The following is a 12,227-nucleotide window of genomic DNA, read 5'->3' on the forward strand; positions in this document are numbered from 1 at the left end:
GGCAAAATTGGAAGGCGGGGCAAAATTAGGAGGCGGGGCAAAACTAGGAGGCGGGGCAAAATTAGGAGGCGGTGCAAAATTAGGAGGCACACAAAATGAGAAAGCACGGCAAAATGAGAAGGCTGGAATGAAAAAGCGGGGAAAAAATGAGAAGGCATTGCAAAATAAGAAGGCGGAATGAGAAGGCGTGGCAAAATTTGGATGCGGGGCCAAAATTAGGAGGCACACAAAATGAGAATGCAGGGCAAAATGAGATGGCGGGAATGATAAGGCGGGGCAATATGAGAAGGCGGGGCAAAATTAAGAGGCACACAAAATGGGAATGCGGGGCAAAATGAGATTGCGGGGAAAAATGAGATGGCGGGAATGAGAAGGCGGGGCAATATGAGAAGGCGGGGCAATATGAGAAGGCTGGGCAATATTTGGATATATAAAAAAATTAGGAGGAACACAAAATGATAATGCTGGGCAAAAGGAGATGGCGGGACTGAGAAGGCGTGGCAATATGAGAAGGCGAGGCAAAATTAGGAGGCGGGGCAAAATTAGGATGCGGGGCAAAATTAGGAGGCACGCAAAATGAGAAGGCATGGCAAAATGAGAAGGCATGGCAAAATGAGAAGGTGGGGCAAAGTGAGAAGGAGGGGCAAAGTGAGAAGGAGGGGCAAAGTGAGAAGGAGGGGCAAAGTGAGAAGGAGGGGCAAAATGAGAAGGTCGAGAGTGTGCACCAAATGCAAAACAGAGTATGTACCTCTGTGGCACGTGCTTTTTGTGTGGGCTGCCTTTGCCCTCGTGGGTTATGCATGCATCGCCTTTGGCCTGACTTGTTGTCGGATTATGCAAGCCCGAAAGGGATTTTGATCTTCCAGTTCATTTAAAGACTCATTTACCAGTGATATCCTTCTTTCTTGTTTTTCCTTCCTATGTCTGTGTTTTGTCCTTGAGCCACACCTTCCAGCCAAAGGATTAATTTATGGGTAGATAAGGACAAGTTAAATATATAGTTTGGTGATTGCGTGGAGTTTCAGTGGACTCGGGTTAATGTGAGATTCTTGATGTTAGCGATGTTCTGTGTTATTTAATGCATTTGTGCATTACATGGTGTTTGTCATTAAACTATTCTACAGGAGGCGGTGCACCTATGGTGAAAATTTCCTGTCAATCGGACCAATGGTTGCAAAGAAAATAATATTGATTCTGTAAGGACAAACAAACAGACAGACAGACAGACACAGACAAACGGACTCAAATGCAATTACCTCTCCTCTGGCAAGGGTAATGAAACAAGACTTTCAGTGAAGCAAATAGTGTGATTTTTTTTTTTTGTCAAAAATGACAAACTACATTCTGAATATGGGTCCTAAAAGTGGGTCAAGTTTGTGCCAATGCAACTTGCCTGAGCTGAAGTTCACGCAAGTTGGACAGTGCCTCCATGCCATGTAGATAGAAGTAGATGAGCTCCAGGTCCTGCGGACAGATGGCAGAACCCAAATCAGAATGGCATCGTTCAAAAATGGGGGATAAAGGGGCAGACTTTGAGGGAGAGGGGGTAAAGAAACTACAGTTCAGAGAACACCTTACCATGTACATTCTGAAGAAACAAAGACATGGACGGGGTCTACGAGCGGCAAGTTGGAATGGTCGTGATGGCATAAAATGACGTAATATTTTGTCCAAGTACGTACTGCTAAACTAAAGGGTTTTGAAACTGCCCAAAAGGTGATTTTTGTTCTACAGCATTCAAATATAAAATTCAAATTTATTTTTAAAGATCTTAAAGGTCAGAGAATTTTTTTTTCGGAATTTCACCGACATTGATGATGGTGTCTTTTACACCACCCTATCCAACATGTTACATTAGTTCTTTGTGCCTGTTGTTTGTGTGCTTTATGATATCCTTAAAACCAGGAAGTTTCCTGTTTGGAATCATTTTCAATTTTGTTTGACTGTCAGACAGGTAGACGGAGTAAAATAATTATTCACTCCTCTCTGAGCATGCACAATCGGGACAAGTTCAGAGCCAAAGTACTATAAAACTACAGGTATATTTTCCAATTCATGTTCAATATATAAGTAACATTCAATTTAAACAATTTGTTTCTCGATCATAAAGTGACATTTGTAGACAGATAGAAGTGAACCAATTGTCTAACACCACTTTTCGCTTTACATGCGCAAGGTAGCAAGAATAACTAGAATGGCACTCGGTAGAGCGCATACCTCCACCAGGTTGAACATTTTATGTGTTTTGAATCCCACTGATAGGCCGGATCTGGATTCGGACCTGAACCAAAATCTAATGGGCTTGTTCTTGTCACCGAGAAAACTCGTCCACCAAGTTTAGACACAACTTGTCCATAACTTTTTAAAATATGTTATATATCGCTTTTGGCCCGATCTCTCAATAGAGAAGAATCAATTAAAAGTTAAACTAGAAAGAGCAATCCGAGATTGCAGACTCTCGCCAGGACATGTTTCAGTAGTTTTGAAGGCTTTTGTGTTAAAACAAATATGGCGGCCGAACCACTTGACCGATGATGTCATTTTATTTTTCTCCACCAATTTATCCAACGATGATGCTCAAGAAATTTCATCTTGATCAGATGTAGTTTTGCACTTGTCGAATTATGACATCCTCATTAACAGATGTTATTCCACATGGAAAGAACTTTACAATGAGCCATGTCTCAATTGTTTCTATGCAGCACTTTCGAAGATATAGAGGTGCAAAGTTTTTCGGTTTTTCCAAGATGGCGCCCATACCACGTGACCCATGACGTCATAATTATCATTTAAAAATTCTGAGATACGGTGTACCTATTCTAAACCGAGGTACACACCGGCACGTTCATCCAGGCAACCTGGTACTCAATTTGCCGACATCGGAAGGATTACGGGTTGAGTCAACCCCCCTGGTGTTAATTCAACGATCGACCGGGATTAAAACTCAAGATCCTAGGATCCCAAGCCAGCACCCTAACCGCTAGGCCAACACCAGGCTAATTATGAGAATATGGAGAAGGCAAATTAATAATTTGGTCAAAAAATTAACAAAAGGTCAAAGGTCAGCATCACATAAAATTGTCAATTTTCATCCAATTGGCCTGAAATTTTAAGAATTTGCATAGTGGGTCACAGAATTGGTTCACCAATTAAAAGTGAGAAAGTGATTGTTTTTTTTTTAGATCTAAAGCTGAAAGGTCAAGGCTGCATAAAAACATCACCTTTCATTTTGTATTTTTTGTTAAACCGTTTTCGTTATTTTGACGCATTCGGAAGAAGAGGAAGAAAAGGAAGAAGACGTCTGAATACAAACGGATGCGGACTGGCTTTGCATTTTCAGGTGCTTTCTAGGTTCAATATGTTAAAGGGTAAGGGGAAAAAGTCTGGAAAGACATATGGACGGATGAAGAGCAAACCTATAAAATCCTTTCTTGTGGAATTGGTAGGGGACTATGAAAACTAATAACAAACAGAAGAGAAAATTCAGCACACAATTCATTCAATTTCCTCTCAAAATAAGTCAGTGCACATGGAATACATGTTTAACAACACATTACAAACACTACGGAAGACCAGCATAGACGTTTATATGGGCTCTAGGCCCAGAGGGCTGGGCGTTTGCACTTCCTCCCACTGGTCATCATTATAAATAGTGATCCAAGCAGGAAAACCATTGACGATAGGACATCCGATAGGAGGTGCATGTGGTGTTTTCAGATCTAGCCGGATACATTCACATTTTCAAATTGTGTCACGTGCAACCACAGCTGCATCATTCCATCAGCAATATTGTTCTATGTAAAACAACCCATCACTATCCCAACTCTTGCTCCTCGCGTTTCAGACAAAAAGCCGCAAATCAACTGCTGTGAGCTATGGATGAAATAAACAGGACGTTGATCAAGGTGTGCTGACCGCCGTGGGAAATCAAGGAGAAGCTGACATTTCGGAATTGAACCCTTCCTCAGAACAAATAATGGCCAAAGCACTAAAAGTCAGTTTCTCCTCGCTTAGTAGCATACTTCGATCAATGTTCTGTTGATTCCATCAATCGTTCTACCTCATCACCTACGCAGATCGACAAGGGCCTTGAACACAAGCAAGAGCAGCTCTTCATTCTACAACTTGATAAATAGCAGTTTAATGGCGGCCTTGCAGCCGCAAGAAAACTAATTACCAAATCATCAGTCATGACACCAATGCAGTACTTGCTTTGAGGGCCGAAGCAATTTTGCTGCAAAAATTAATAACCAGCAGCAACAAACTGTACTTTTAGTAGCAGTCTAATAGACTGTTGGTTACCGAAAATAATATAAACAAGAAAGAGCAATCAGAGATTGCAGAACCTCACCAGGACGTGTTTTTAGTGGTTTTTAAGGCTTTTAGGTAAAGAAATATGGCAGCCGAACCACGTGCCCGATGACATCATCAATTTTTTTTTCCTCCAATTTATCCCGAGATGACGCTCAAGAAGTTTCATCTTGATTAAATGAAGTTTTGTACTTGTCGAATTATGACGTCATAATGGAGGCACCCTCTTTACAATGAGCCATGTCTCAATTTTCTCGATTCAGCACTTTCGGAGATAGAGGTGCAAAATTTTTCGGTTTTTCAAAGATGGCGGCCGAAACACATGACCTATTACGTCATAATTATCATTAAAAAATTATACAGGTGGAGTTGCACCTATGGTGAAAATTCCCTGTCAATCGGACCAACGGTTGCAGAGAAAATCATATTTATTCTGTGCGGACAAACAGACAGACAAACAAACTGACTCAAATGCAATACCCTCTCCTCAGGCAAGGGTAACGATGCTCGCAGTTGTGCACATGTAAACAATGGACAAAAATAGACTATTCATTGCACCGTTTTGATTGTACACACAGGTATTGCAAAACACACCTGAAATGCCATCTCGACGGCCATTTGCACCGTAAGAACTCATCAAGGTACATTCTTTCAATCAGAAACCGGCGGCACAACTGGCTCGGGATGGCACGAAAACATAGCATTCGGAATCAAAATGAGCAACTGAGGTTTGTGAGATCAATCGAGATTTCCGTTCAACGGGAATAGGAATTTACAGTACAGTATACACATCCCTGGATGCTCGTTGTGAGGTGGGGCAATTGGGTGGTAGGAACAAGAAAGAACCACCTTTAGAGGCCATTTTTCCCCGCAGAGCAGGGGTTGGCCATTTTTTGGGCACCGTGGTCCCCTTTTTGAAGCAATGTTTTATGGTCGGATGCCCTTCCTGCCGCCAACCCTATTAGTTGCCTTTGTAGCGACACACAGGGAATTACCAGTGAACTGGTACTCAATTTGCCGACCTCGGAAGGATGACAGGCTGAGTCAACCCCCGTGGCGTTAATTCAGCGATCGACCGGGATTCGAACCCAGGATGCACGGATCCCAAGCCGGCACCCTAACCGTTAAGCCAACACCAGGCTCAATTGGGTGGTCGGGGTATTATTTAAAAAAACAAAACAGGCAGACGCACATCGTCATGCACATCCGGAAGACGGCTTCCAACACCCGGAGGACGGACGGACAGAGCTCTCATCGATTACGGGCTTGGGCAGCCAAACCGGACGGGCGGACACCCGTATTCTTAAACCTCCAAAGTGGTTTGGAGCCAAATCCCGAATATCCCAGAGTGGCTGGACTGGGATGAAGGCAAGGCTGTATGGGCTGCCCGCTACGCATCTTTGACAATAACCTCAAGCTAATTCCAAACAGACAGAGTTGTGTGGCAATTCTGGCAGATCCAAAAATCCTCGTTATCGAAGCGGTTGCCTTTTGCTGTTCCCATGAAACATGCAAACTACCTGCGAGGGAATTTGCTTATAGTGCAGAAACTGCTTCGCAGATGGCAGCCATGCTCGAAAACAGCAAGAAGTGTAACCTGCTGTCAAGTGGCAAAACGCAGACCACTAGCTACCTATGGTTTAGGCAGGAATTTGGCCAACTCGCCTCCTCTTCATGAAAGACACGACGGGATTGTTAGGGTCTCCCAAGCAGTCCCCCATTGATGCCTCGCCTTGCATAAGAAACACCAGGGCGACAGTTTGTAGCTGGGTCAAGGTTCAAACCCAGGCTAAACAGCTCGACGTCAGCCCAAAATATACCTCTTGGCTATCCTGCCAGCCTAAAACCCCTCGTAATAATATGGCAAAGTTAGATTAATGGAAATTGTCCACAAGATCACAATAGGAGCAGACTCGACTGCCGTCTTCAAAAACGCCTTCACCTCTTCCAAGAGTTTGCCTCGGAGAGCATAATCAACGGCCTCCGTAACCCTACCCACGCATGGTTGCCAACGGTCCATCAAGTGCACCACTTGGTGCCATGCCGGGATTAAATGCCCATGAGGGGCTTGGCAAGAGAACTTAATTATAGCCGTTACACCATGCCCATGTCAGCTGACCTTCTGCTTCCTCCCAAGTGTTTACTTCGGTCGGGTCCTATGCTGCCTATTCCCAGGCACAGTAAAGCTGCAGAGCAAAAAGTCTTCAAACGTTTTTTTGGCATCGACACTGTCAAAGTGAAATCAAACGATACAAAACGACAAACATCCGGCCATGCCTCCACGATGAAGTAATTTCCAGAGGGAAATTTCACCAGTGAGATGATGGACTTGTCTTCCATTCCAAGAAGAAGAAGGGGATATAAATAAATATATAAATAAACTATCCATCCTGCACAGTACTGCTGTGCCAACTCGTATCCTGATCTCAGAATACAGTTTAATGTTCCCTGTCGCAAATATTTTGTTGATGTTACATGGGTCGGGGACCACGGCAGAGTGGGGAAACAGAGGGCAAAGGGTCACTGGACACAAAGTGGGGCACAGGGGAAACAGGAGGACAAGAATGTATGGATACGCCGCAAAAAGGAGATGAGGACGGACTGTCAAAGGGGACGGGGGTTCAAAGGTTGTACTGAACTTCAAAGGGAGACATAGAAGAGAACGTAAGTTGGCAGCGGGGGCAGCAGACTTGAAGTCCTGGGGAAAGGACCATGAGAAAACAAACTTGGGAATGTGGTAGGAACATGCAAGAGAAGAGTCGTTGAATGAATGTATGCAGCCGTGAAGTTTAGACTCCGAGACGATAACAAGGTAAAGGTATTTCTTGGTAGATGGAGCTGAGAAAAGACTGCAAGTCCAACAATCTTCCTGAAATGAGCAAGAAGCAGAGGAATCAAGAGTGGCTACGAGATCGCCGACCTTTACGGGAGGGAAACTCACGTGCTGGAAGAGGGGCGCGGGGAGGGGGTGAATACAGGAAGAGATAAATCACAGGAACTTTGGCTCTTTCCACAAAGACAAAGTTAAAGCAAGACGCTCATTAGCAGGGGCGATCGCGACGCTATTCTTCAAGAGTGAAAGAGCAGATAGAGTGTATGTAAGACAACCAACTGCCACCGAGTTTTTGGGAATGCTGATATTCCTGTGAATTTAGACATCAGGTGGGTCTGATATTGACAACTGGCATGTCTGAGACACAATGGTCGTCTTGCTTCATGGTGAGAACGCATGATCCCTTTTGGGGGTCGGCATTGCGGGAGAAAAAGCTGGGTTGGTTGGGTTGTACACATCTGGGTGAGAGTTACGGGGAGTGGAGGGGTGAGGGGGAGCGGCAGTGGAGTGGGAGGAGGATTAAAAGCTTGAACAGGGAAGTGCAGGCGAGATTGGATCGAAAGGGAAAACGGACCCATGTGTCTGCATTTACAGCAAATGGACTTCCGATTAAGAATAGAGATCTTGGCAATATGGACACAAGCGCAAGAGCTAATCGACTTCCAGTTAAGAATAGAGATATTGACAATGTGGACACAAATGCAAGAGCTAATCGACTTCCGGTTAAGAATAGAGATATTGGCAATATCGACACAAATGCAAGAGCTAATCGACTTCCGATTAAGAATAGACATATTGGCAATATGGACACAAATGCAAGAGCTAATCGACTTCCGATTAAGAATAGAGATATTGGCAATATCGACACAAATGCAAGAGCTAATCGACTTCCGATTAAGAATAGAGATATTGGCAATATGGACACAAATGCAAGAGCTAATCGACTTCCGATTAAGAATAGAGATATTGGCAATATCGACACAAATGCAAGAGCTAATCGACTTCCGATTAAGAATAGAGATATTGGCAATATGGACACAAATGCAAGAGCTAGTCGACTTCTGATTAAGAATAGAGATATTGGCAATATGGACACAAATGCAAGAGCTAATCGACTTCCGATTAAGAATAGAGATATTGGCAATATCGACACAAATGCAAGAGCTAGTCGACTTCCGATTAAGAATAGAGATATTGGCAATATCGACACAAATGCAAGAGCTAGTCAACTTCTGATTAAGAATAGAGATATTGGCAATATCGACACAAATGCAAGAGCTAGTCAACTTCTGATTAAGAATAGAGATATTGGCAATATGGACACAAATGCAAGAGCTAATCGACTTCCGATTAAGAATAGAGATATTGGCAATATCGACACAAATGCAAGAGCGTCAACTTCTGATTAAGAATAGAGATATTGGCAATATGGACACAAATGCAAGAGCTAATCGACTTCCGATTAAGAATAGAGATATTGGCAATATGGACACAAATGCAAGAGCTAATCGACTTCCGATTAAGAATAGAGATATTGGCAATATGGACACAAATGCAAGAGCTAATCGACTTCCGATTAAGAATAGAGATATTGGCAATATCGACACAAATGCAAGAGCTAGTCGACTTCCGATTAAGAATAGAGATATTGGCAATATCGACACAAATGCAAGAGCTAGTCAACTTCTGATTAAAAATAGAGATATTGGCAATGTCGACACAAATGCAAGAGCTAATCGACTTCCGATTAAGAATAGAGATATTGGCAATGTGGACACAAATACTAGAGCTAATCGCCTTCCGATTAAGAATATAGATATTGGCAATATGGACACAAATGCAAGAGCTGGGGGTGAAGACAAGGGTGAATGGGTTTTGAGGCAGGTGCCATTGCTTAACCTGCACAATAGAATTTATACCGTTAAAACACGTTTGCATGACAACTGTCCCCGAAAGCCCTGGCTTAAAGCCGACATCAACCAACAGTGGCAATCACACTCATGGATCCCCAGGGGGAGCACTAAAAGGGGCGATGTCACAATGTCCCCAGGAGTATTCATCATGAAGGCTCAAACTGTCACTGAAAGTCACAAGGTTATAATCCGCATCAGCAGACACGATCCTGGGGGGTCAGGGGGGGGGGGCGGTCAGGGGAATAATGCAACTTCCCACTTCCCATTGCACTTTGGGTGCCAGCAATGCCATTCACAACATTGCCATTTTCTCTCTCGAGTCTGCGTAGAAACTAAACCACGAACACCTCTATCCCATACCCCACTCCAAATTGATGCCGACCAATGGGGTTTATCCATGCTCTATCCTCCGACTACTGGTACGACTCAGTCCGGGTCAGAATCTAGCTGCAGACTTCACAACTCCACAGAGTTCTCTTCCAAAGTTTTCTAGTGACGGGAAGCAGGCGCAGCTCCCTATTTACCGAAACTTCTTCAGAAAAGCTCCACTATAAAGTCCAGTTTAACGCATAATCGTAAAAATTGAACATGTACAACTTCTACGACGGGTGATCGGTGACAATCGTGCATCAGCGTGTAGTGTGTAGCAGTCACCAACGCGGTTCCAGTACCTTCCGGCCATCGCATCATATCATTTGCAGCATTGTTTTTTTAAACAATTGTAGCTTTTGTGAACTTTGAATGGCAAAACGGTATAACGAAAGTTCAATATTATTAAACTGAACGTGCCCCTTGCTTCCTGTATTTAACAAACCTTCAGAAACACTAAAATAGTGTTATTATAGATGCATTGGGTTATAAAAACCTTTTATGACAATGTCTCTGCTTTTGAATTACATGGACATATACCAACTAGGTGTGTGTGTGTGCCGTTGGTTGTTATATCCAAATGCAGGTTTCAGAAAGTGGAACGGAGTCCTCCCAGGTCTTAATGTATACACCTGTGTGTTTGTGTATGTGTGTAAATGTGTGTGTATATGTGTGTACATGTGTGTACATGTGTGTATGTGTATGTGTGTGTTAATAAAGTTAAATAAAGTTGAAATTTAAATTAGTTGAATATAAATATATATATATATATGTATTAGTTAAATAAAGTTGAATATGGGATGTTGTGAAATTAACATATTTTACAACAATCCTTTAAATTATTTATATTTAAGTTTAGGAACAACCGATACTGTACAATTAATTAAGTGTGTGTGTGTGTGTGTGTGTGTGTGTTTATTCATGTAAGTGTGTGTGTGTGTGTGTGTGTGTTTATTCATGTAAGTGTGTGTGTGTGTGTGTGTGTGTTTATTCATGTAAGTGTGTGTGTGTGTGTGTGTGTGTGTGTGTGTGTGTGTGTGTGTGCGCGCGCGTTTGTGTGTGTGTGTGTGTGTGTGTGTCTGCAAACAGCAGATGTATTTTGGCGAGGTGATCGTCGCACCTGGGATTTTCTGGAATCGTCCTTGCAGAAACTTGTGATGGTCACCTTTCCTAGGTTTTCCCAAAAGAGTGAATTTGTTACAATGTGTCGTCAGGATGTATCTGTGTCGTTGCAATCACGTGTATCATTGGAACCTCTTCCATCCTTCCCCCCCCCCCCCCTCACCACACTCCACCCCCTCCGCCTGCCCCCCTCACCCCACCGCAAGCCCCACAGCGCCCCACCCCCAGCGTATCGCACAAACTTTCACACACTTTCGTCCCAGATGGAATTAAAGGAAGATGGAAGAGATATATGGAAATGCTGTTGAATGCAGAGAATGAATGGGATGGCAACATAGAGAGTAACCCAGTTTTAGGACCGGCAGAGAAGATAACTGAGAAGGAAGTTGAGGAAGCGATAAAAGCAATGAAGAGTGGAAAAGCGGGAGGGCCGACGGGAGTTGTGGGAGATATGTTGAAGGCAGCAGGAAGTTGGGGTGTGAAGAGAATGACAGAGATCTGTAATCTGGTGGTGAAAGAAGGCCGCATTCCAGTGGATTGGGAACCGAGTACCCTCGTCCCTCTATACAAGGGGAAAGGTGACCCTCTGGACTGTGGCTCGTACCGAGCGATAAAGTTATTGGAGCATGGAATGAAGGTATTGGAAAGGGTGTTGGAGAGGAGGACAAGGAAGAAAGTGAAGATTGACGAAATGCAGTTTGGATTTATGCCAGGAAGAGGAACGACAGACGCGCTTTTTATTGTGAGGCAGTTGCAGGAGAAGTACATGGAGAAGAGGAAGAAGTTGTTTCTTGGGTTTGTTGATCTGAAGAAAGCATTCGATAGGGTTCCACGCAAAGTATTGAGATGGGCATTGAGGACGTTAGGAGTGGAGGATGGTTGATCAAAGTGGTGACGGCAATGTCCAAAAGAGCGCGCACAGCTGGAAGGACGAAGGACGGGAACAGTGGTGAGTTTGAGGTGAAGGTGGGAGTGCATCAAGGGTCGGTACTAAGTCCACTACTATTCGTAGCTGTGATGGAGGTGCTGGCTCAGAACGTAAAGGAGGGTTTACCGTGGGAGTTGTTGTATGCAGATGATCTGGTGTTGATTGTGGAAAGTATGGATGGACTGAAGGAAAAGATGAACAAGTGGATGGAATGTATGGAGACAAAAGGTCTGAAGGTGAATATCGGAAAAATGAAGGTGATGGCAAGTGGTAAAGCATGTGGTGAGGTGGAAAGAACTGGGAAGTGGCCGTGTGCTGTGTGCAGGAAGGGTGTCGGAGTGAACTCCATTCAATGTACAATGTGCGCTGAGTGGGTTCATCAAAAATGTAGCGGTCTGAGAGGGTCATTAACCAGTGTGGCAGCTACATTCAGGTGTAAGGTGTGCACAGAGGGAGCTGCAGATGGAGGAAATGTTGAGTTGGATCTTGGAGACGGCGTGAAGCTGGAAGGTGTGAAAACATTTTGTTACCTAGGAGACATGCTGAATGGAGAAGGTGGATCAGACTCGGCAACGGTTGCTCGAGTGAGATGTGCATGGAAGAAGTTTCGGGAACTGAGTGGCGTGCTGACGAGGAGGGGAGTGTCGTTGAAGCTGAAGGGAAAGGTGTATGCTGCATGTGTGAGAAGTGTTATGATTTATGGGAGCGAGACATGGGTAATGAACGTAGAGCAGCAACGAAGGCTGGAAAG

The 12,227-nt window shown here is 43.9% G+C and overlaps 1 protein-coding gene across 4 annotated transcripts in view; it reads right to left on the minus strand.

The window, feature by feature from the left end:
• LOC137427306 (rap guanine nucleotide exchange factor 2) overlaps nt 1-12,227 on the minus strand; it is a 236,555-nt gene that overhangs the window by 209,589 nt on the left and 14,739 nt on the right. For all 4 annotated transcript variants that reach the window (XM_068116716.2, XM_078778442.1, XM_068116715.2 and 1 more), the window contains exon 2: nt 1,394-1,464. In XM_068116716.2, the coding sequence (XP_067972817.2) occupies nt 1,394-1,464 (71 nt within the window). The remainder of the gene's footprint in view (nt 1-1,393; nt 1,465-12,227) is intronic.

The sequence above is a fragment of the Myxine glutinosa genome, chromosome 5, assembly GCF_964187855.1.
Source record: "Myxine glutinosa chromosome 5, kmMyxGlut1.1, whole genome shotgun sequence".
Lineage (NCBI taxonomy): Eukaryota > Metazoa > Chordata > Myxini > Myxiniformes > Myxinidae > Myxine > Myxine glutinosa.